The 25,439-nt window shown below is 35.6% G+C and overlaps 1 protein-coding gene across 1 annotated transcript; it reads right to left on the bottom strand.

Moving 5' to 3' along the window:
• Nucleotides 1–6,678: 6,678 nt before the first annotated feature.
• On the bottom strand, nt 6,679–14,115 carry LOC121414618 (putative defense protein 2). The gene is made up of 3 exons (XM_041607776.1): nt 13,671–14,115; nt 9,093–9,315; nt 6,679–7,181 (listed from the first exon to the last, which is right to left on the bottom strand). Exons 1-3 carry the CDS (start codon nt 13,891–13,893, stop codon nt 7,079–7,081), a joined length of 549 nt encoding a protein of 182 aa, XP_041463710.1. The 5' UTR covers nt 13,894–14,115; the 3' UTR covers nt 6,679–7,078.
• Between the last annotated feature and the right edge of the window lie 11,324 nt (nt 14,116–25,439).

Genomic DNA, 25,439 nt, shown 5'->3' with positions numbered 1-25,439 from the left:
ACTCAATTCACCATTGTCATTGAAAACATGAATCCCTTCCTGTCAAGCAATTAAACTTGGTCAAGGAATTAATGACCCATTGAAAAATAGATTCATATCTTTTAAAGGTACATAACATTATTTGTTTCACATAATAAAACGATTTGAATAATCACAAATTCTCTCTATTAATAATTCAAATCTTCTTGCTTTGGTTGACAAAAAAATCTTCTTTTCTTATTTACTTATGAAGGAAAATTAAAAGGTAAGAGAAGTTTAAATGAAAAAACAAAATAATTAAATTAAATGAATAACTTTGTAAATGAAATTTGACAGCATAATTCGAAAATTGTGGCACAGATAATGAAAAGGTCAAGAGGACGTCTCCTGATTAGCAAGAAGTCTGATCATTGTATTACACATATTCTGCAATTCTGGCGCAAGCCTCTTTTTGAACCCCCAACAAAAACGTCCCGTGTTCGCTCAAGCATGAATAAAATTTATTTTTTTAAATTGCATTTCAAAGATAAGACATTAGAGCATCTATTAACACCAAAAAATAGACATCATTATTTGAAACAAAAAAATTCATAGACTTTTCAAGTCTGTCCCTTTTTTTATACGCACTGCATGGTTTAGTATATACGTATTTAACTCTATGGATAGAAGTAATAAATTGCCGTTAATATCAATATGCGTGCGAGTATTGTTTTTAGCCTGAGTTAGAGGCCCTAGAGGACAGATAGAACGGTGTCCAAAAACGTCTTTTTAGTGGAGTGTAATTAACACATCACGGGCAATGTCATGTATACGTAGGTATATCCTACAACCTTTCATAAAAGTCCTATATGCCTCTAACGATATCACGATCTCCAGGACACGACCTTTTCGATGGCTATAATAATTGTCATGGATTTGTTGTGATATAAAGTAATGAAATACCACTAGCGTACCTAAGGGGGGGGGCAGACTGCCCCCCCCGACGAGTCACAACTAATGCAGGGGACGTATCCCTGCCCCCCTGACAAGTCATAATTGATCCAGGGGACATCCCCCCTTGAGAAGCAAAATTAATAATTTGTAATGTAAAAATGCAATGAAAACAGACGTGTGCCCCCTCTTTTGAACTTGATGACCTTTTTTCTGGTACGAAATGTCCTTTATATGCGATTGAAGACCCTTTTTTTTGCTTGTCAAATTTATTTGCGGACGAAATATCCTCCAAAAAATTTGTCCTCCCCTTTTTGGAAAATCCTGGGTACGCCACTGTGAATTATATAACTATATGCGAGCGAACGAAGTGAACAAATTTCCTGCCTACCTATTGGAAGCTAGACAAAATGGTGCCAGGTAAAAATGGCAGAGGTAAAAATGGCAGAAGTAAAGAGGTAAAAATGGCAGAGGTAATAATGGCAGAGGTAATAATGGCAGAGTTAAAAATGACTGAGGTAAAGATCATGACATGCTTTACATCAACAAGGAAAAACAGAGCCTTTCCAGTTAATATCAGTCATAATTATTGACCTTGAATGTAATCCTATCGACGGAATAAGCATATTTATATTTTTAATCATTTAGATCATCTTGGTCATTTCGTAGAGTAAAACAGCACTTCATCACATACATACCAAACGAATTTCAATGTAAACACCAAAATGTGCGCTACCATTGACACAATTAAATAGACAAGTTCGGGATTTCTTCGAACCACTTGCATTACTTGGATAACAGAAAAATAAAACGTTCTGTAATAAAAGTAATTTCTCATATTTCAACATCATAATGGATCCGAATAGATATTGATATGATACGTATATAGTTTAATGTAAATTCTGTAATAATAGCAATTAGTGTTTATTTTTTCAGACCAATACCTCATTGCAGCTAGTCCAGTGGATGGCAGGTTCCTAAACTAGTTTGTATGGTAACAGTTACCGCATGAATTTGGAAATGTGTAGCGAATCAAGGATTTTAATAAAAATTTATAGGCTTTTCTTAGGTATCATTCTATCGACCTGTTTTGAAGGGGAAATTCACCCTGAAAAATGGTTTACTGTGATAGTAGCAGAAAAAATGGTTTACGGAAAAACCCAATAAAGATTAAGAAAGATATTAGAAGTTTGAGTTTTTGATCTGTGACGTCATATACGAGCAGCTGCCCCGTATTACTTTTTAAATTTTTAGTCAGTGGTTCATGATTGCTAAAAAAATTATTTTATAAGCGGATGTGAAATAATTTGTATGTTGATATACTACAATAATTATTTAGAGGAGTCCACACAATGCAAGCACTGCTTTTTAGTGGATCCCTCCATTTTCTCAGAATTCTATTTTAATAAAATAAAATTGATATTTTGCTAATATATAATACTTTCTTTTGTTTTACTTAAAACAAATATCATGTATTGTACATGCCTTAAATTTACATTGTCTGTATAAGTTGATTGTAAGTATTTCGACCACTTTACTTCGTTCTGTTGAATATGAAATAAATTGAAATTGAAAAAAAAATGAAAAACAATAAAAACATTTTCATTTTTTAAAAATGACATTTCATTGTTATTTTTTATTACACCAGATTTGGAAAAAAAAATTGTTCGCAAATGACGTCACCATTAAAAGATAAAATCGTAATAGCTTTTCAAATCTTTGATGGATTCCCTTAAACCCTAACCAATATCATTTTAATAATTTTCTGCTATTTTTACAATAAACTTTATGTCAGGGTGAATTTCTCCTTTAATGAACTTAGTACAACACTTTGGATCCAAGTGTGCTTCAAATTTGAATATTAGAAGAGTGATTCGACATGAAAAGGTTGTGCATGTAAGTCCAGGAATAAATTAAGAAAAACCAAGGTGTTATCAATTCGGTGCATGGAGGGGCTTTTGGATTTTTGGCATGGGGGTTTAAGACTGGCCATTTATACCTCTGTCATTTTTACCTTTGCCATTATTACCTCTCCCATTTTTACCTCTGCCATTTTTACCTCTGCCTTTTTTACCTCTGCCATTTTAACCTCTGCCACTTTTACCACTGCAATTTTTTACCTATGCTATTTTTACACCGAGCCAGACAAAATCAGGGGCGTAACAGGGGTCGGTGGCCAAGGGGAGGGGGCAAGAGCAAAAATTTCCCGGTCATATCTTAGTATGAACAGGAATTTTTCATGATTGTGCCCGAGCATTAGGGCGAACCAGCTCAATGCGTGACAAGTACAATAAAAAGAGGGGCACAGCATGAAGCGTGTGGCAAAAAAAGTTGCTTAATAAAAGTCCCGAGCAAGCTTAAAGAACAAAAGCTGTTTTGGACACTCTGCAGATTTATTAGGATGCTTATTTACTACACATCTTTTCGTGGAGCCAACTCATTGGGGGCAAATGCCCCCGTGCCTCCCTCTTAGTGGTTCGTCACTTGTGGCTCGTCAGTGGGGGGGGGCAGGGGTACGTCCTTGCATGAGTTGTGACTCGTCAGGGGGGGGGCAGACTGGTACGCTAATGCTTTAAAGTGCTTACCGGGTGAAAGACATGATCATCATACAAAGAAGTCCTACCTTCAGCATTTAAACAAACATTTGAAATCATGAAACCAGTTCATAAATATATGAAGGTCGTTCATTCACAACACATGTTTACGACACTTTCAAATCTCACAGAAGTATAGGTAGAATTCTTTCAGTGCACAAAACAATACTGTAAAGGATTTAGTAGTATAACGTCCAGTTATCAATTCATTTTATTTATCCATGTTTTATTTAACATAATCGGTGAAAAAAACGAACAGTTGAGGGCAGTCCGTTTCCGTTGAAAATCTGCTTTACAACGGAGCTGTCCACATATTATAGATATATAAACATGATTGAATAAACATCATAACAGAAAATTAACATGATGAAATAAATAAGAGAACATGAACATGAAAAATTAAATAAGAGAAAATAAAACATGGTAAAATAAATAAGGGAATATTAACATGGTTAAATAACAGAACATGAACATAAATATCAGAACATTGATTTAGGGAAAGCAGAATATATTTTTGTGGGGGAGACAATTTTTTTGTTTTTACCTTCTCCCCCATTTAGTTGGATGGCACCTTTTTATCATGCGTGTACTGTACGTTTATCAATTAAAAAAAGTATGTTAATAAAATCTTTTCCATCCCCTTTAGTTGCATTCTTAATTCAGGGCTGTGAGAGATCAAATTGTGATTATATATTTTCTTTATCAAAACCCCATGCTTCGATACCCTTTTATAAATACCAATTAATTTTAAGTGTTAAATTTTTGAGCATTTCAGATTTAAAAAAAATGCTTATAGAATTTTTTTCATAGATGCTCTTACAGACCTGTCAATTTTCATTTGTTCTCTATTTCTATTAAGTAGAGTGTAATTTATATTTCAGGCCAAATGAATCAATATTTATCAACCATTCAAAATGAAAGAAAACTGAAGTAAATATTTTTTTCTATTGATAAAACACCACTATCAACTTCCAAGAAGCTAAGGATACACATGTACTTCAACATTAGGTTCCAAAATTTTGTTTTTGTTTTGTTTTGTTATGTATTTTTTAATGTATTGTTATGTTATGTATTATTTACTTTAATCACAATAGACACAATATTTTGAGATTGCATAACTAGCCATTCATGTGCTATGTTTAAAGAGCAGCTTTAGAGTACGATGTTTGTTTATTAAAACGTCTACATTTTTAGATTTCACCTGTTGTTACACTTAATCATGCTATCGTTTAATGTTATATATTTTTGTGCTTCGTGGGTTCTACTTTCACATTAACACTGTTATTAATTAATAGTAAGCAGCTGTTTAAAGATACTTGGAAAAAGAACGTATATTTAGTCACTTGGAGTAACAAACACTCGAGAGCAAGAAACACATTTTAAGTTCCACTTTTTCATTGAAAATTTGAAAATTGTGTACGATTTACTCAAAATTATCAATCTGTTATGTTACTGTGAGCTAAAATGACCCATTTAAAACTTGCAATAATTCAGTCGGGAAAATTACATATTATGCCTATTTATGATGTTTTTACTTCTTTTGATCAATTATTCACAACTTTGATAAATGACAAATGGAGTGTTGCAAGAAACTTGCGATCAATCAATTTTTGGTCCCTAAATCAATCATTGATGTCTTGCAGTTAATTGCAAATTAATGATTGATTGCTAATTTGCTCCATGAAACAAGAAGTTTTATCTGATTTGCTACAGCTAACATTGATCTATCAGTTGTAAAATAGCAACAGAATATTTGCAATTGATCGCAAATATTTTCTTGCAACACCCCCTTAATCCCTACAAACGGGGCATCAAAATAACATTAAATATACTTATATATTCACAGTATCATATACTTTCAAATTTATTGAATCAAGCATGTGGAATAAAAATAAAAAATAATTGCACTGAGAACACTTTAAAAAATATGAAATGTTTGGCAATTGAATAATACATTAAAACAAATTTTCGGAGTATTAAACAATGACTTAAAAACAATGAAAATTAGTTTCAGAAATAGTTTAATTTTCTATAGGTTTTATCGAATACATTTTTACAAATTTTAGTGACTTAGAATTTAAAAGAAGCAAATTTTCTTATCCTTTTGATTAGGTTGACTGTACATAACTTGACACAGTGGATAAATTGATAATTTTATGGCAATTATCCTGCTTTAAAATTATTAAGTAAATTTGAACCAAGTAATGCACGCATGTAACAATGTACTAAATCATGATTAGAAAATCAATGTCTTTTCCATTTCATTCATTACAGTTAAATACCTACAACGTGGTTCTTTCACACGCAAGAGACAAAAATAGGAAAATTAGAGTCATAAAGACAATTAGTTCATAGACTTGTATAAATTAACATCCATACATCATTTTAAACTACAAATATCATTGTTGAAAGGAAATTAAATAAAATGGAGGTAACTGCCTTGCTTTAATCTTATCAAGTAGATTTTACCAAAACAAAAAATTATCAAAACATTTGGTTACCTTACTGTGCTAGAAAAAGAAAGAAGTCGATTAATGATAAACTGAAACAAGTGGACTTCTGGCGCGAATGAGTCCATATCTTTGTCTACATGAAGCTATTAAAGCTACATATTATTATGATTCAAATGATATTTTTTTAGCAATGATACTAGAAACATGTTCTCCCCACGTCATGCCAAAGTCAAGTGTTAAACCCGAGTATTTGATCATATTTACATATTTCATGGGATCATTTCTATATTTTATCATTAAAGCATATTTTTTTCATATTTTTCCTTTGACCAAAAACCATGAATTTGGTCTTTTTTAATGCAAATGCATACCTTTAAGGTTGAGCCAGTTACAGATAACATAAAAATCACTTTGCAAATTTTTAAAAAACTTTCTTAGATAATACATCATGACAGAACAGAGCAGCATCATCTGCATAAAGACACATTTTGAAATTAACATTCAAATTCAAGTTACATATATCATTGATAAAGATACAAAATACCAATGGAGCCAATATGGATCCCTGTGAGACGCCTGATCTATTTTTTACACTTTCACTGATACAATTATTTACAGCGACAAACTGTCTCCTCTCTGTTAAATAATTATGCTTTCATCCAATCATATTTGTTACCCTTAATTCCATAATACTTAAGTTGTCCAAGAATGAAATTGTGTGGTATAACATATAACATCAAACGCTTTGCGTAAATCGAGGAAAATACCTCCGATCATTCGAACCTGATCCATTTTATTAAACAAAATATAGTCTACAATGTCAGTTAGACTGGGAATTCGTGAACAGTTTGTTTTCATTCAAGTATTCATAAAGTTGATTGAGGATTGCTCTTTCTAGTATTTTAGACAAGGCAGGTAGAACAGATATTGGTCTGAAATTATCGACATCATTATGATCCTCCTTTATGTATTGGAGTAATTCTTGCCGTCTTTAAATCTCTTGGAATAGTACATGTTCGCAATGTCATATTGTATAAATATACCAATGGATCTACTAAACAGGACGAGCCAGTTGAATTCAATTTAAAATGTGATTTAAAAAAAGGAAATTTGGCGAACGCTTTACAAAACTGCGATATTAATTACTTTCTCATCGTCATCATATTGAATCTCACTTGATGTAATTTCAGTCCAGAAGACGTCATGATCTTTCGCCACAGTACCACTGTAAGTAAAAAAAAATAGAATTAAAAACAATATTTGTAGAGGTGTTGTGGCTCCGTGGATAAGTCTCCGGACTTTGAACCACAAGGTCCGAGGTTCAAATCCCACCGCAGCACTTGCGTCCTTTGGCAAGGGGTTTATCTACATTTGCCACTATCCACCCAGGTGTAGTAAATGGGTACCCGGTAGCAAGGAATTCTTTGAATGCTCGAGTGTCCGAGTAAAAGTTAAAGAAATATTATGTTGCATAATTATCATTGTTATTATTTTATGATACAAATTATGAGGCGTTGTGTTCCGACTTTTCAAATGCCAATTCGTCCAATTCCCAACTCGTCTACTATCATTTGGTCTACCATCAGTTCGTCCACTAACCACATGGTCCAATTGCCTCTTCGTCCACTCACCATTTCGTCTAAGCCCAGTTGGTCCAGTAGCCATTTAGTCCATATACCATTTTGTCTAATTGGACTAAGTGTTAATTGGGCGAAATGAATGAAAAAAATGGATACCAACTGGTTATAAGACGAAATGGCCATATAGACGAACTGGCTTTTAGACTAAGTGATTATTGGATCAAATGGCTTTTACACGAAATGTTGATGGACGGAATGGCATTAGACTAAATGAAGGTAGACCATGTGATGAATGGACGAGTTGGCAATAGACGAATCGGCACCAAATCGGCACGAATCCCACCAAACTACAGTGGGAAATTCTTAATTCAAGAGGATAGTTCTCACTAATACTAAAAAAAAAACCGCCTGGCATGTTTGTTTGTGAACGATAAATCTTGGAAGTTTTGTCCTATTTGGTCCTCCTAGCCACTATGGTTGGACTGGCAAGAAGCTTGTTTACACGTGGGATCTTAGTCGGAGTAAAATTGTATGATGTACACTGTATAAACTGCGGTGTTAAAAACTGACACCAATTTGTGTTAAGGTTTTGTTTAACTTTGTGAGCAGCCGATTTAAAAAATTCTCAAACCAAGATGAAACGTGTGTACAAGTGCATGTATTAGAACTAATAAACCCTGAAAACAACCATTATTGAGAATGAAAAGCTAAAACTACAAGGCAAATCCCGAATTTGTAAGTTTATGGGATGAAATTAAGATGGTGTTTCCGGTCACTTCATATTTCAATTTTGAAGCACTAAATAATTATTTTCGAACGCAATTTTTCTCGGCTTCATTTTTGTAACATATCACAGACACAGGTGACAAGTGTGACCTTCTAGCTCAGATTTTTTAAAAGTCAAACCAATGTTAACCAATCAATTTAATAGAGGACCACACCCTGAGGTGTTAAAATTACACCCTAGAGAGATTAAACATAACACCAACGAGTGTAAATGTAACAACAAATGTAACAACAAAGGTTTTACACCTATAGGTGTAAAACTAACACCACCAATTTAACACCGGTGTAAAATAACTGGTGTGGTCCTCTATGTACACCGGTTAACATCACAGTTTTTGCTGTGTATGGAGTAGCTTCCAAAGATATCTATCTTATCACGACCCAGACGTGGGCTTCTTTGGTCAGAGGAAGGGTAGGAGTGGCGCCCGTCTGGAGAGAGTTACTCGGACCTTCCTCCGAACAAGATACTCCTACTAGGCCCCGTTACATAAAAGTTACCATTATGGCAACTACCATGGTAACGATGATCAACAGCCATCATAATCAATGCAAGTTACCAATGTATGCTGGCAAAGTTACCATAATGGTAGATTTTATGCAACGGGACCTTGGTTTCCAGGAGTATCTTGGTCGGAGGAAGGTCTAAGTAGCTCTGTCCAGACAGGCACTGTTGACGACATCAAGACTAGGCCCTATATCATAAACATGCTACAGCTTCACACGAAAATTGTTTAAGGATTTTTCTTAAGTGAAAAAAATGTAGCGCTTACAAGAACTTGATGGTCCCTTCATTCTTCTTCGTGTACCACTCGAACTTCATTCCAGGAAGCTTAGGATCCGCGCTGGTGTGGGTAACGCCGTTGTTATCTCTACCTCCGCATCCCCGCAGCTGAGAATTTGACGGCAACGACTTGAAGCGTCCAACTGGTTTATCATCAGCAGAACGTGCCTGGATCAAGAAACCTCCAAACGTTTGACTCCCTTCGATGGTAACTACAAAATATTGTCAAGTAAAAAGCACAAGTAACTTTTGCAGCATGTCTTGGACGCAGTGCACGATTGATTAAAATGCACTGTAGAGATGTATTCACGACTTATGGGGACGTCGCAGAGACGTCAGTCTTCACAACTTATCTGCTGATATAGGCATTGGCGTACCGTGGGTAACGGCATTGGGGGCCACCAGCAAAAAATTTGAGTCACTTAGTGAGCGCGCGAAGCGCACTCAGTTGCCTGATATACTGACCAAATAGAGACATTTTCAGGATAGTGTCATTGAACGGATATGTATCTCACTGATCAAATAATGCGCGAGCTGAAAATATGTGATATTCAGACCTAAAAAGGGGACATAATAAGCACATTTTTTTGTAATCATGATACGTACCTGTCTCGCTAAACAAACAATGCGAGCGTGAAGCGCGAGCTGAAATTTTTGTTTTTAAAAATATGTTCTATAACATGTATAAGGAATCGATCCATTAAGAGTATACATATCTCACCATAGTCATCTAATGCGAGTGCCATGCGCTTGCTGATTTTGTTAGAATTACATCTAAACACATTAAATATTTTTAGTCATAGTAATCATGATTATCATACGCATCTAACTAATCAAAGATTGCGAGCACGAAGCTCGAGCTAAAAATTTAGGAAATTCAGACCTGAAGAGGACATTCTACTTAAGGCTTGCATACGTATTTCACTGACCAAATGATGTGAGCGCAGAACGCGAGCTGAACATTTTTTTTATATTTAGATCAGAAAAGGGGACATTTTAAGGACTGATTTTAAGAATTCGTGAAGAGCAGACATATCTCTTACCAATCCACTAATGTGAACGTAAGCATGGGCAGGAAACGTTTTATATTAAGACCTTAAAATGGGGCAATCACTTTAAGTAGTCATGATAAAGAAGCATGTGTCATTTCATATAACAATAATAACTCGAAGTGCGAGGAAATATAATTAATTATTTGGTATATATTGACTTGAATACGGGAGGTTTTAGTACAACAGTATTATATATCTGATTAAACAGACGATGCGAGCACCAGGAACAATGAAGACATAGGCGCTGAGCAAATTATGTTTAATAAAGTTATGAAAAAATGTTTCTTATGTAATATGACACAACATAATTATGATATAATATAACATTAATTGACAATAATTTATTCTTTCCCACTCCGTTTTTCTTCCTTTCTCCCTCTTTTTCCCCTCCCCTTTTTTGGCTAGCCGATTGGGAGGGGGCATGTGCCCCCATGCTCCCCCCGTAGTTCCGCCACTTGATATAGGGACCTCGAGGAGACGTCTTCACGACCGATAATACGTCGTGGAGACATCTTCATGACTGATTGAGGCGTAGCGAGGAGTCTCATATAGACATCTACTAATGATGTGAACGTAGCAAATACGTTTTCACAACTGACATGACGCAGGGCCGTCGCTAAAGGGAGGGTGGTATGGAAAAAAAAGGAAGAAAGAATGAAAGAAAAAAAAGAAAGAAAGAAAGAAAGAAAGAAAAAAGAAAAAGAAAGAAAAAGAAAGAAAAAGGAAAGAAAGAAAGAAAAAAAGAAAAGAAAGGAAGGAAGCAAGGAAGAAAGAAAGAAAGAAAGAAAGAAAGAAAGAAAGAAAGAAAGAAAGAAAAAAGGGATGAAAGGAAGGAAGGAAGAAAAACATAATAAAGAAAAAAGGGGGCAAAGAGAAAGAGGAAACCGAATGAAAACAAAAGGAAAACAAAAATAAAAAAAACAAAGACTCTCGATACTTTTTCTATTTCCCTTTCTATATGAACACGATACTCGTTTCCCTTTTTTATTTGTTTTACTGCTTTCTTCCTATTTGTTAATTTGTGATGTCACTGTTTTTATCTTGACCTATTTTTTTCATCTCTTTTTGTTATTAAAACCCCATGATACTATTCGTTATGTTTCATCATTTTTATCCCACTCTGCTTTTAATTACCCATGGTTGAGATCACAACTTATTTCCAGAGGGGCTTATCAATACAAGCTTTGCTCTTTAATATTTTTTGTTCATTTTCATACATTAACTATGACCTGTAATTCTCCACCATCAAATTATCAACATGTGTTACAACTTAATTATTTACCGATCACTTTTGTATATTATTTGTAATTGAAATATCTATTATGACGTTTATTCTGCTTGGCATATTATGTATCTATATATTATGTTATTTGAAATTGAAAATTGATAAACTGAAACTATCTTTAGTGAGATCGATATCTCCCCACAATTTTCCTTCATGCTGGACAGTGCTTAATATTTTCCTTTCGGGTCAGAATATAAAGAAAATTTCAGCTAGAGCTTCGCGCTCGCATTATGTTTATTAAGATACACACCTTGTTCAATAATATATGCAGGATCTCAGTTTCTTCTTTTTATAAAAAAACATGTGAAAATGTTAAATTTTCAAGTCAAGTTATCAAAAGTTATCTGCTCGCGCTTCTCTACAGACAGTGATTAGAATGTCCCGGTTTAAAATCAAAGTATCGCATGATGTTTATTGAAATACACAGCTTTTTCAATTAGTTCAATGAGTCTGTCCTTGATTTTAAAAAAGCCCATGCTTCCCCACCCCCCTCACTGAAAAAGTCCTAGCGACGCCCCTGCCTACGTCGCGAAAACTACTTCGCGGCTGCATGGGAAATCTTGGAGACACTTTAATGCCTGAGAAGAATTTTGACTTTACGACTGCTGGACACGTCGGGAAGATATCTTCATTAGTAATTTGTAGATTTGCTTAACATGGTGAAGATCTCTTCAAGACTAGAAGAATCGTCTAGGGCAGGGGTTCTCAAACTTTTTCTTTTAAGGGCCAGATTAGACTCCAAGTAAACCTGAAAGGGCCAGGGTAAAGTAGATATAGAAAAATAATGTGCGCGAAGTGCAAAGACTATTGTGGTCGGGGTCCTAGATGCTCTCTTGTGCAATCTTGCCTTTATTTGGGAGCATTTAATCCAACAAATTTATAACAGTTTCAAATGATTTGACTTTCATTACTTTTATTACGGTTAGGTCTATCATGGATACACAATGTAATCATATTGAGCTTTGTTTCATATTGTGACTTAATTAATGATTAAAAAAAAAGCAGAGTCACGCGGGCCGGATCGAGAAGTTCCAAGGGCCGGATCCGGCCCGTGGGCCGTAGTTTGAGAACCCCTCGTCTAGGGGAATCATACATGATTCCATATTGAGAGAAACGCTGGGGCGAAAATCCACCACAGTATAAACAATTTTTAAAATTTTGTTTCTTAATGTCTCTTTTGAGCAGCTTCCTCACTGGTAAAATGCCACATTCCCTTCCTAAATCTTCCTCTTCTTCCAGTTCAGGCTAGACTCCATGCAATTGTGTGATTTCCATGGGTAATTTGCATATTTGGGCGGCAATATTGGATTTTGCAAATTTGCAGAAAATGCTCAAGGTTACACGAGTGGTATTATTTGGAACTAGCACCCTCGAATGGACAAGAAACCATAAAATATATTTTAAAAAAAAGGTCATGCCTCTTATCTCGCCTGGACTATCTCTTTCTTTCGTCTTGACAACCGTTCTATGTTACTTCAATGGTCAGTGCGATATTACGTAATATATACCCGAATATTATACATGATTGCGAGTGTGCATGTGTGGTTCCAGACAATGCCTGTATACTTTGCATTCATACTCAACACGAGACCTGAATGTAGAAAGGTTCGCTGATTGTATCTCCAACAGAAGGGGAAGATTCTGGAAGACATTAGCTATGTATGCCCAAATTCATGCACGATTTTAGAGTTAGATTAGTGATTCCATCAGCTAATGTTGAAATCAAAGGTTTTACATTCAAAGTCTCGTTGACAAGCTAGTACAATTATTCAGGTATAGAAAGTCTAAAGCGATTATGTTAAAAGGCAATATTAAGGTATCAATTTGCACGAGAGTGTACCCATGCATTCGCCAGTAAAAGCGCGTACTTGGGCATTACGACAAGGTTATGAAACAGTCCGGACCGAACAGTGCCAAATCGAATATATATATACATGTATATATGTATGTATATATATATATGTATATATATATATATAGGGCCGTAGCAAGGTAAATACCAATATTCATCAATTTTTCGGGCACATGCCCTTCATCAGGATCCAAACTATGAATATATAAAATATAGGCCTACTAATGATAAATCCAATACAATGCAATATAAATTCAGTGTTTGAACAAATTTAAATTGAAACCCCAGAATCTTGCTCGAATTTGGATGTCATTCTGCTTAATCTAGTCGGGAAAATTCATCATAAAATTTTTAAAGGGGATAAAAGAAAAAACTTACCGGTAATCTTCTGACCGATTTTATAAACTGTTGAATCTACAGTGAAAGTATATGGACAAGGCCCAGTTTGGGGGTTGATCATCTGCCCTTCACTACTTAGGTGCTGTGGGGCAGCTTTGGCGCAGGCATCCGCTGGTGCACCGTTCGGGTAGGCTTCGACGGGGCTCGTACTTATGAACTGCAGGATGAGTAGGCCTACGAGATCGAGAACGCGACGTACCATCTTGAACTTGAATGATAAAACTTACTAGTTTGAATTGAGGCCCAAAACAGGGTAAATTCAGTGGGTTGGGTCAACTGGATCGCATGTTTTGTAGATTAAAAAAGAACAAACGCACACCACGTTTCTGAAATGAACTTTGTACCACAGTTATTCAGGTCTTTTTTTCACTGCGCATGGTGATTGTGTAATCGAACTAGCTTGTTGTTGACATATCGTCCGTGTGTAAACAACGTGATGTTCAATGGGGGGGGGGTTCAAGAACTTCGACAAGGTCTTTCCAGACTGGAAGGTCCCGGAAGCGCGTTCCGTTTTACACCCTGGCGAAGGCATTTTCCGGAAAAGTAGCCAAAAAGCGACTAGTGAAGAGTCTACACACGTTGCTGTTGCATGCAGCGTGCGACACAGGCGAGTCCACCACACTGATCTCTATAAAAAATCACCACCGCATGCAATGATACTGATCAGAGCACAGAGTTCCTCGGCACTTCATGTACAGAGAGAGCGGCAGTCAGGAGTGAAATCCGAACATGCTTTTGCAGTCGCGTTGTTTATGATAGTTTTTTTTTCTAAAAATAAATTATTAACTAAATGAATAGAATGACAGACAAAATCAAATAAACAGATAATTATAATGGAAAGACAAATTGAAGTTTGATGGATTGATACACTTAGAAGCTGCCGAAAGATAGAAATAGAAGACTGATAAATAGATAGAGACAAGATAGACATATATAGATAGATAGAAATAGAGAGGGAGAGAGGTGGATAGAAGAGGGAGAGATGGATGGATAGATAAATAGAGAGAGGGGGAGAGACAGAGAGGGGGAGAGAGAGAAAGACAGAGAGGGGGAGAGAGAGAAAGAGAGAAGGATAGATAGATAGATAGATAGAGAGAGAGAGAGATGTAGATAGAAATATGGACGGACAAAGAGAAAGAGAGAAAAAAGACAGACAGATGCTAGAGAAGGAGAGAGATAGAGAATTTGAGAGACAGATAGATAGATGTTAGATAGATAGAAAGATAAAGAATGAGAGAGAGAGACAGAGAAGATAGACAACAGATAGATACTCTAGTTAAAAAATAGATAAATAGATAGAGAGAAAGACAGACAGATGGATAGATAGATTGATAGAGAGATAGATAGAGAATTTGAGAGATAGATAGATGTCAGATAGATCAAGAATGAGAGAGAAGAGCGACAAATTAACAGATAGATACTGTAGTTACATAGGTAGGTAGAGAGAGAGAAATAGAGAAAGACAGACAGATGGATGGATTGATAGAGAGAGATAGAGAATTTGAGATAGATAGATGTTAGATAAGAATGAGAGAGACAGAGAAGATTATTAGATAGATAGATACTGCAGTTACATAGATAGATAGAGATAGAATTTGAGAGATAGATATATAGACAGATAGAGAGAGAGACAGACATCAGCAAATCGGCAAGGCAAATGAACCTGGAAAGCTCAGCTTGCAAGTACGGTATGTTCTGCGGATAACTTCGGTGAGGACTTTGGATCGCGCGCCCAGCTGATAATGTAACAAACGTAGACGTAGACTCTTCACTAGTCGCTTTTTGGCTACTTTTCCGGAAAATGCCTTCGCCAGGTGTAAAACGGAAACGCGCGTCCCGGAAGCTCGAGAGGCCGACGGTCTTGTTGACGAGGGTCCGACGACCGAGGTCCGAGTGGTTTGTCTATTTTAACATTCCATACTCTGTGTATGTCGTTTGTATGCCATTAGGCCATGTCTCCAGAATTATTATATTTTTAGTCAGTCTTCAGAATACGTTGGGAAAATACTCTCCGTGCAAAAATAGGAGTTGAACTAATATAATTGATGCATATTCCGAGCCCGCGAACATTCAGTTTAATGACGACTGTTTTTTAAATCATGTACTTTCTGAGGCTACCAAGCAAACAATTTTGGAGACATCCCATCATTGCTGTGCTTTTCAAATTTCTGCGGACCAAAATGACCTTCGTTTTCAAGCGAAACCCTTTTTCGGTGGGGGGGGGGGGGCTTGTCAAATTTCTCGTTCAACCAAAAGCCAGATCCGCCCCTGAGTTTGTTAGATAATGAATACTTGTAATATATAAGCAAATTTTAACCAACGATGGGACCTGAAAATTAAATGTGAACGAAGGAAGAAAAACAGGCAAAATCTCAATTTATAATAGGATAATTAATCTTGTGAACCCTATACAGTCATGTATAGTGAGGTTTCCCTGAAATACAGTATGCGCATTTGCAACCACCATTAGGAACTGAAAACCGAAAATGTGTAAAAAGGAAGATGAAAAAATATGAAAAGACAAAAATGAAGGCAAAAAGGAAAAGAGGAGACCGAAAAATAGCAATGTCCACATTGATCTATATGGCGTTGGAAAAGGTTGAAAGACGGAAGGAAACGTAAGGCATTTGAAATGATGTTGTGATATTAGTCTCAAAAAGTTATTTATCGCCATCGGGCAAAAATTTAATCTGAATTTGCACTTTAGAAGGTCAGTCATGAGTTTACACAATATTTGGTAAAAGGTAAAAATGAAGGCCACAATTAATGGCTAAAATGTAAGAGGTGTAAAAATCACATTTCTTGTGTGAATTTTCACGCAACATTGCATTGATATCACTCAGATTTTTTTTTATAGAAAGTTGATATGTAGCTGAATACAGCTAAAAAGTACAAGACACAGTTAGTGCACTACTAAAAAGTAAACTTGACAAGTTCCTTCGTATCCTTTTTAATACATTTATCAATTTTATCTTCTTTTTAAAGATACACATTTGGTATCCCTTTTCTCTTTTTCAAATCAATAATGATCACGTAATTCTTCTCAATCATGTACGAATTAATTAAAACAAAAGTCCCCCTTAACTTATATTGGGAATTATGGGTGCTTTTTAGTGAAACTAGTTGAAAAAATGTTTTTGTGATAATATTTCGCCGCCGAATTGTTAAACACTGCATAATATTATGTAGTATTCTGTTTCTTTCATTTTCTTCTTACCATTTAAGTTTCATACACAAAATACGAAGGAGGGGGGGGGGGGGTCGCTGCGTTTCCATTAACAAAGATATAAGTACTATCTTCCGTATGATGCAAAAGCGGAGTGACCTCACCCCTGGTTCCGTTTTAGAGCTAGCGCCCTCAAGTTTGTGTTTCGTTTCTCGTATATTGTGAGGTTGGGCCACTGATCTATATCCTCTATCCAGATAGTATTCAGATCAGTGGGTTGAGCTTGTGTGTGTATGTTTTTTGTTTTGTTTTCGTTTTTGTTGTTTCTTTTTCTATATTTTGTCTTACCCAGTGAACTTTACCTGACTACGCAGTTCAGTTGTCTTTTCTCGTCACAAGTCTCGACAATAACAAACTGCTAATTCTGGCAGAATGCAGGGAAGTCTCGTGTTCCTGTTATTGTAGCAAGTCATGACAGGACTTTGTTATGAACTAGTTGCATTTTAAGTCAAACTATTTCTATTCGAGAGATTCAGACAATATTTCATGGATAATAATATGGGGTGGGGACAGGGATCATAGTACATCCCTGTCTATCAATGACCCACAAATCAATTTCGAATTAAAAGCGCATACATATTGAGTATGTAGGTAATATTGACGCCCTTTTTTGACATTTGCGAATGCAGATTAATTTGTTTCAAATGTGCTTCAGAGCTTTGTGTTCAAATTTTACGATACATTTTTTCATCAAATATGACGTTTTCTTAAAATTTTGGTAGGTGGGCCTCGATGAAAATCTGAGTCCTCGAGTAAAAAAAAAGGATGAGAAGCGCTGTCTTCCAATTTGTATTTTCATGTTGAATAATGTTTCAAAAGGAAAATGGTTTGCGAGAGACGGCGCTATATAAAAAATGATAAAGTTCAAAAGAAAAAATACAACAAAGAGATAATGTAAACGGCATATATGTGTATTAAAAAGAATGATTAACTTCATCGAACTTTACTACGACATATAGCCCCAAATGATTGTGTCTAACACTTCGAGTGTGTATCCCAGAAAACTGTTATCTCAGTGGATGATAAAAAAAGATGAAAATGTGTTTTATAGGAGAAATTATGAGATTTTACAAGAAAATATATTTTGGTCCGTTTCAATTCATTCCAATTTATAAAATAGTTCACTTTCAAGATTATATCTTTCTCTCTTTCTTATATGCACAATATAATATATAAAACTTTGAAATTAATTCCCCCCCAACAAAAAAACAGAGTAAGTGAAAAAAGGTAAAAAAAAATGGAGGCATGGGCTTAAAATGTCAGGATGTAATCTCTGTATAAAAATTTTGGTATCCAATTACTAAATTTGTAAGATAAGTGTTGAAAGATCAATTTTTAAGAAAAATAAAACATGCGCGAGAAAGAACTGCCGAATTTGAATCATAACGGTTGAAAATTAGTCAATGGCAACTAAATTTTTGTATGATCTGAATGTTAAATGTTATAATCCACATTTTTATAACACTACCAAAGTTTTAACCAGTCTTTAAACGCCACGAAACGCCAGGTACTTAAGGGGTGGTTCATTATTTCTTGAATCTACTTGCACTTGCATTTTTATGCCTCAATTTGCCTGGATATGAAAATAATTTGAATTTGTATTATGACTGTATAGTTTCTAATCAAGGATATATTTTGGAAATAGTAAAGCCTATAGTTTATTTGTTCAAAATATTTTCTCCTCGTTCTTCGTCTACTAACGTGTTTTTCTTTATCCGCAAATCGACTAATTTAATCATAATTACAAACGTAATATAAATAAACAATAATATGGGAAAGGTTCGATGCAACATCGCATAAACTTTTGGTATATTACATCTGTTCCAGACCTGCTTTACACTTACATATACTTTCAAAGCAATTATATACTATACCAAAAATCAAACCATAAGGATTATATCAAGGGCGTAGGCAGGGGGTGTACTGGGCGCATGTGCATCCTCCCTCTGAGGCAGAGGAGTTCAGACACTTGCAAACAAAACTAAATTTCTACTCCTTTCTGCTTTCAACAGCTGATTTTATAGTTCCACCTCCCCATTAAGATGTGCACCCCCATACCACTTTAGTTCCACCTCCCCATGATGTGAACTTCCCTATGCTCAAACCTAGTCTGCAGGCACAGACCTCATTGGAACATTGATCAACAAGTGTGCCTCCACGCAAAGACTAGCACATACAATACTTGCTGTTCCAAGAGCCTTCAGTACACAAGGCATGAGTAGCTACACAATCAGACCCTTATTTCGAGTGAAGGTTTGCCCAGCAGACTAGCTCAAACCAGCCTACGCCTATAGAATATGATTTAGTAAATTTGTGCAATAACCTATAATCATACTCTTCACTTCTGTGCCAACACCTATCTTAATATAGCGATCGTTCAATAATATTCCAGAGAATTCGGACAGATTTATCTACCTATAATTATCAGGTACATTAAAAATACAAGTCAACAGTGAGGCAGATGAAACCAATAAAAACTTGTATTAATATTAATAAAGATCCTTGAACGGATTTCTGAATTGACGTTTTGCAAATACCCCAAATAATTACATTTGTCGAGTCATTGTGCATACAATTGTGATCTACCCAACTATGCCTGGAGAGAGAGAGAGAGAGAGAGCGGTGTACTACATGTAGATTTTCACCACGTTTACACTATACCTATTTTGGACCAAACGGGCGAATTTTGCCCTAAAAATCCTCGTCGATCTGGCGCTGCACAGTGGCTGTCGAGCTCAGGATCAATATGCAAAGCACTGATTTTCGGAGTATATCATTTCATGTCTATTAACTTCGAACAATAAAATATGGATGATTTATAAGTCGAAGCAGCAATTGATAGCTAGTTATAAAAAAAAAAAACCGCACCCTTTTTCAGTTCTCATATACTGTGACAAGTCCCCAAACAGGTTTGTTAATTTCAAATATGCGATCCTGTAAACAATTTGTTTTCATTATTGTATAGACCTACATTTGCAAACGTGCTGAAAGTTACATATTTTTACGTGCAATTTGGCACGATTACCATTATTTTGGTCACACTTTTCAAGGCTTATTCGAAAGAAAAATCAAATTTAATATCGTTGATTGCGAGACAGACTTAAGATTGCAAAAAAAAATAATAATTTGAGTGGAAATACCATGAATACCGGGGGTGTGGTGTTTCGATATGAGTCAATATTTTCGTTTTAAAATACAAAAATAATGACAGTAATAATAATAAAAAGGGTCACAGAGACACAAAGTGATGACCAAAATTTCTAAATTTTCAGCAATTAAAGAAAAACCCAAATCAGTTCTTTAAAGTGACATGATGGTAAAAGCCATCAATACTTATCATCCGCATTTTCAATGTGGGAGAGGTGCAGAGGTTGGGCGCTATCCCTATGATCTTTCAAGCAGTGAAAAGTCAGAACTTTAGGTCTTGTAGCAATCTATTTGATGACACGATATTGCTCCAGCGATAATTGGTCATGTTGGTCAGGTCTTTATTTCATCCAAGATGTATAAGGAAAGGGTTGCAATGAAGTGTTATGTTAGGGTTTGGTTTAGTATAGGATATAGTGTGAAATCCAGGGTTGAAGATGTCATTCCATTAATTGTTTGGAATTTACAGCGGAGCAATAATGTTAGCATATCTCATGGAAACCTTTATTTCCTCTGTTATTCTACTGAGGAAAATGACGTCACCATCCTTAGGTCGTCTTACCATCTATATCAAAATACCCCGACTGTGCCCCTTTTGCTAATGATAAATCGGTAGGAACTCTTGTCTATCCCCCCCCCCTCCTCTCCCCCCTCCTCTTCTGTCTTTATATATATCTCTCTTTCTCTTTCCCTTTCACTTTCGTTTCCCATCTCTCGGTCTCGTGCAGTTTGTATATCTGTCTTTCACACACACACACACACACACACACCCTCACACAGACGCGAATCCGGGGGGGGGGGAACAGGGGGCACGTGCCCCCCTTTTGAGAAGCAAATTCAATTTAAAGTTTGTAATGTAAAAAAAATGCCATTAAAACAAAAATGTGCCTCCTCTTTTGAATTTGAAGACTTTTTTTCTTTTTTTTTTTTTTGCTCGTCAATTTTTTTCGGGTATGAAATATCCATAATTTGTGGTTGAAAACCTTTTTTTTTTTTTGGGGGGGGGGCTTGTCAAAATTTTCCTCCGATAAATTTGCCCCCCCTTGGAAAATCCTGGATCCGCCCCTGCCCTCACACACTTTGTTTCCCACTTCCTATCTCTCTCATGGAGATACCCGTATACCATAACTTCGCTTCGATTTCAAGTTACCATTCTACATTGTCAATGATAATCCGTTGTCATTTTTCCGCACTTTGATACATCACCGGGTATTACCAGCTCCTATATCATTATTATTTCCTTTTCTATCGGCCGTATAATTCCTCTTCCGAAACAACAATATAACTAAACGAATGATAAGGACAATATTACGATATAGCTATAGACACACGTAAAGAACACCTAAATTAAAGGTCAAGTCCACCCCAGAAAAAATGTTGATTTGGATTTGAACAAAAATAGAGAAAAACGAAACTAGCATAACGCTGAAAATTTCATCACACTCGGATGTAAAATAAGAAAGTTATGGCATTTTAACTTTATTTCTTTTCTTTTTTATTGTTTAAATTATACAATATTTCATTTTTTTTACAGATTTGACAGTAATGACCAACTTGACTGTACAATATGATATCAAACAATGTTAATTCCACATGTTCAAGGAAGAATTAATCGTTGTTGCATGGAGCTATTGTTGCACTTGACAATGGGGTAAAATTAGAATATTTCATATTTATTATAATAAAATACAAAAGAAGCAGTGAGTGGATGCACCACAAACCGTCCTCTCTGCGCACTTCGATGCGAAAGTGATCAGAAAACGCATTTAAAGTTTTAAAACCAGCAATAAGTGCACCTACAAGGAGAGCAAATTGTTTACAGGCGTCTTTGTTTAAAAGTTCAGGTTCTAAAGTTCCATCTATGGAAGCTTAAAAGGTTCCAAAGTTTCATCCCGTATCTTTAGATTTTCTTGAAGTGAATTATTTACGCCACAATGGGCATCGTAACAGAGAGGACGGTTCGTGGTGAAATCCCGAGGCGCGATAGCGCACTGTATGATCTGCGCAGAGAGGACGGTTCGTGGTGCGTGCGACGGTATGTTTAGTTTTATAAATAGAGTAGAATTCACTGAGAAAAATGCCGAAATTCCATCAAAAACGGATAACATATAACAAAGTTATTGAATTTCAAAGTTTAGCAATATTTAGTGAAAACAGTCGTCATGAATATTCATTAGGTAGGCTGATGATGTCACACCTCCACCTTTTCTTTTGTATTTTATTATATGAAATTAGGTTTATTCCATTTTTTTCCTCCAAGAACTAGAAAAATTGGATTAACAATTGATTTAGTGCATTAGATATTTATTGCTGCAACTTATTTCATTATAAGGGAGACATATTATTCACACAAGTATGAAATAATGAAAATATTATGATTTTATGTAATAACATAAGAAAACGGAAAGTGGAGATGTGACATCATCAGCCCACCTAATGAATATTCATGACGACTGTTTTCATAAAATATTGCTAAATTTTAAACTTCAATAACTTTATTATTTGTATCCGATTTTGATGAAATTTTCAGCATTTTGCTCAGTGAATTTTACTCTAAAATACATAGAGTAAAATTCACTGAGCAAAATGCTGAAAATTTCATCAAAATCGGATACCAAATAAATTGAAGTTTAAAATTTAGCAATATTTTATGAAAACAGTCGTCATGAATATTCATTAGGTGGGCTGATAAATTAAGCCCGGATCATCCCTTTAAGGAACGGATATCATGTAGACATAAGAAAATAAAACACATCGTGGTTGATCTTTCTCTCGAGATATAATAACTACTTAACAAGCTTCGGGGTGAGGAGAACGCGAATAAAACCTGTTCGATCAAAATCTATTTGTGTTGATTCTACACAGTAAAAACTCTGTTTATTATATCAACATTTACTCTGCAAAAACTCCGGTGTTGATTTAACACCAGCCCACACCTGAAAAGTATTGAAACAACACCAGTTTGGTATCAAATCGATGTTGTTTTAATACAATTAACACCTATGTGGTGTTAGACCAATACGAATCTGGTGTTTAACACTTGTCCGGTGTGGACATATAGATTCCAGGCTGGTGTTAAATCAACACCAGAGTTTTTGCAGTGTAGTTGTTTAACAATGAAATAACCATGCGTCATTTATTGAAAATCAAATATCAAAAATTAAACTTTGTTGTTTAATATTCTGACCAATTGTTTAAACTATTTAAGATTCATAACAGCGTTGAATAAAATATCAGCATTTTTACTGGGTACTATGCACAAGGGCGTATTCGGGCGTTTGACATACCAGGTAGATGTTTGAAAATGCATTTTAATGTGTGCTTATCATGCATGACCAAATTGATCAATCATCATTACGCTGAAGTATAAATCAGAACGCTCAACTAGTTTTGTTCAAAATATATTAGTCAATTATTCCGTTGTGTGTTTGTGTCATAGCAACAGTTATGATAAACAATATACAGTACAGTTTCGGGCAAGCGTGATTTATCTTATTTTGATTTCCTATGAGTTGGTGCTTTGTCAGTGAGCTCATTGTATACTGTACTGCATAATTATGCACAATTTATATTTCCTTTCATCCACTCCTGTAAAAAACACATATGGAAAATTCACTTTCACTTTCCGGCTCATTCTTCCGCAAAAGTTTCGAAATATTTCCATAATTGCAGGTCCTTTGTATTTTCATTTTAGCTCACTTGACTAGGTGAGAATTTAATGAAAGGACTTGTTTGATGTTTTTATCCGTCAAAGTCTGTTTTATCCGACACTTATATCCTCCGGTCAGGGGAGCGTTTCATGAAAGGACTTGTCGGACGTTTTATCCGACAAGTCCTGTTTTATCCGAAAGTTACCATACTAACAGTGCTTCTCAACCAATCAGAATCCAGGAAAGTTGTCAGATCTGATGAAACACCCCCAGGTCTAGATACATAATTATGTTTAAAAAAAATCACTAAACATTTTTTTTTGTTATTCAATTTTCAACAGGGGGCTGTTTTATCTTAGGTGAAAAGTTGCCCTCGAGCTAAATGTATTTGTATTTTAGTTTTCTTGTCCTCAGTGTTTTCCCAAACTTAAAGTGATTGGTTAACATTAGTTTGACTTTAAAAAAAATCTGAGCTAGAAGGTCACAATTATTGTCACCCGTGTCTGTGATATGTTACAAAAATGAAGCCCAGAAAAAATGCGTTCGAAAATAATTATTTAGTGCTTCAAAAATTGAAATATAAAGTGACCGGAAACAACATCTTAGTTTCATCCCATACACTTAGGTGTACTATTTAGGCGTCTATAAGACACCTATTTACAAAATCGGGTTTGTTTTGTAGTTTTAGCTTTTCATTCTCAATAATAGTTGTTTTCAGGGTTTTTTAGTTCTAATACATGCACTGGTACACATGTTTCATCTTGGTTTGAGAATTTTTTAAATTGGCTGCTCACAAAGTTAAATAATACCTTTAACTAAGGATTTGGATCAATATTACATGCAGCTTGATCCGCATGAATGACATGCATGGTTTGTTTTGTTTTGTTTGGTATCTGTTTGACATCATAATATAAAATTGTCATTTCGAAACCTGCATCCGAATCGATTTTCCTTGACAGCATGGAAATCCGTGGGGTTTTTTTATCTTAATTGTCCATTAATTTCGGAGAATGAGCAAAGTAAAGGATGATCTTTTGCAATAAAAGTTGAAGAACGCATCTCTTTTGATGGATGATAGGCCTATGACAATGATAGGCGTGTCATTACTACGCCTAGCTTGATTGGTTTGGTGAATTGAATGTGATTTTCGATGATGCACGGACTTATTAATCCTGTCACTTTTCTACGATAATCCATCAAATCAATGGAATATTACATGAAAATATCTCCATGAGAGAGAGAGTCGTGGAAAGTATTTCACCATCGTTTCCATACCCGTGAAAAATTCCTCGTCATAGGTTTTCTCGCAACGCCCTGAGCAGTAGGGACTTTTATGGAATTATACCCGCTGTTGCAATTAACCTCAACTCGACGTTAATTAAATGGTCTCGGTGACGCCTCCGTTGCTTTAATATTTAGTAATCAATATTATATTTGACGCCAGGTGAACGAAAAAAATCCGGGGTGGGGAAGATTGCGAAATAATTCCAAAAATAGCTGGCAAGGGTTTTATCGCACCGCTTGGATACGCACGCACAAAAGCGCTCAGCTCAGGCTCTCAGTGTGAGCTGTGTATTGTGCGCGGCGACATCGAGCGATTGACAAATTCGGGGGAAGTCCCGATGCATGAGATAGACGGTGACGTAATTGATGTTCGACGCGTGCGTGTTTACATTCAAAACATCACCAGTACAGCGAGCATGCCATTGTTGTCAGACATCTATA

The sequence above is a fragment of the Lytechinus variegatus genome, chromosome 1, assembly GCF_018143015.1.
Source record: "Lytechinus variegatus isolate NC3 chromosome 1, Lvar_3.0, whole genome shotgun sequence".
Taxonomy (NCBI): Eukaryota; Metazoa; Echinodermata; class Echinoidea; order Temnopleuroida; family Toxopneustidae; genus Lytechinus; species Lytechinus variegatus.
Note: the sequence above shows the minus strand (reverse complement) of the source record. Positions and strands in the feature narration are given on the sequence as shown.

Bases quoted from the DNA above. Each gene is read 5' to 3' on its own strand.
- LOC121414618 (XM_041607776.1), bottom strand. From the start codon at position 13,893: ATGGTACGTCGCGTTCTCGATCTCGTAGGCCTACTCATCCTGCAGTTC. The intron at 9,316-13,670 runs GTAAGTTTTTTC...AATATTTTGTAG, and splicing joins AATCGGTCAGAAGATTACCG to TTACCATCGAAGGGAGTCAA. The intron at 7,182-9,092 runs GTAAGCGCTACA...TTTTACTTACAG, and splicing joins GAAGGGACCATCAAGTTCTT to TGGTACTGTGGCGAAAGATC.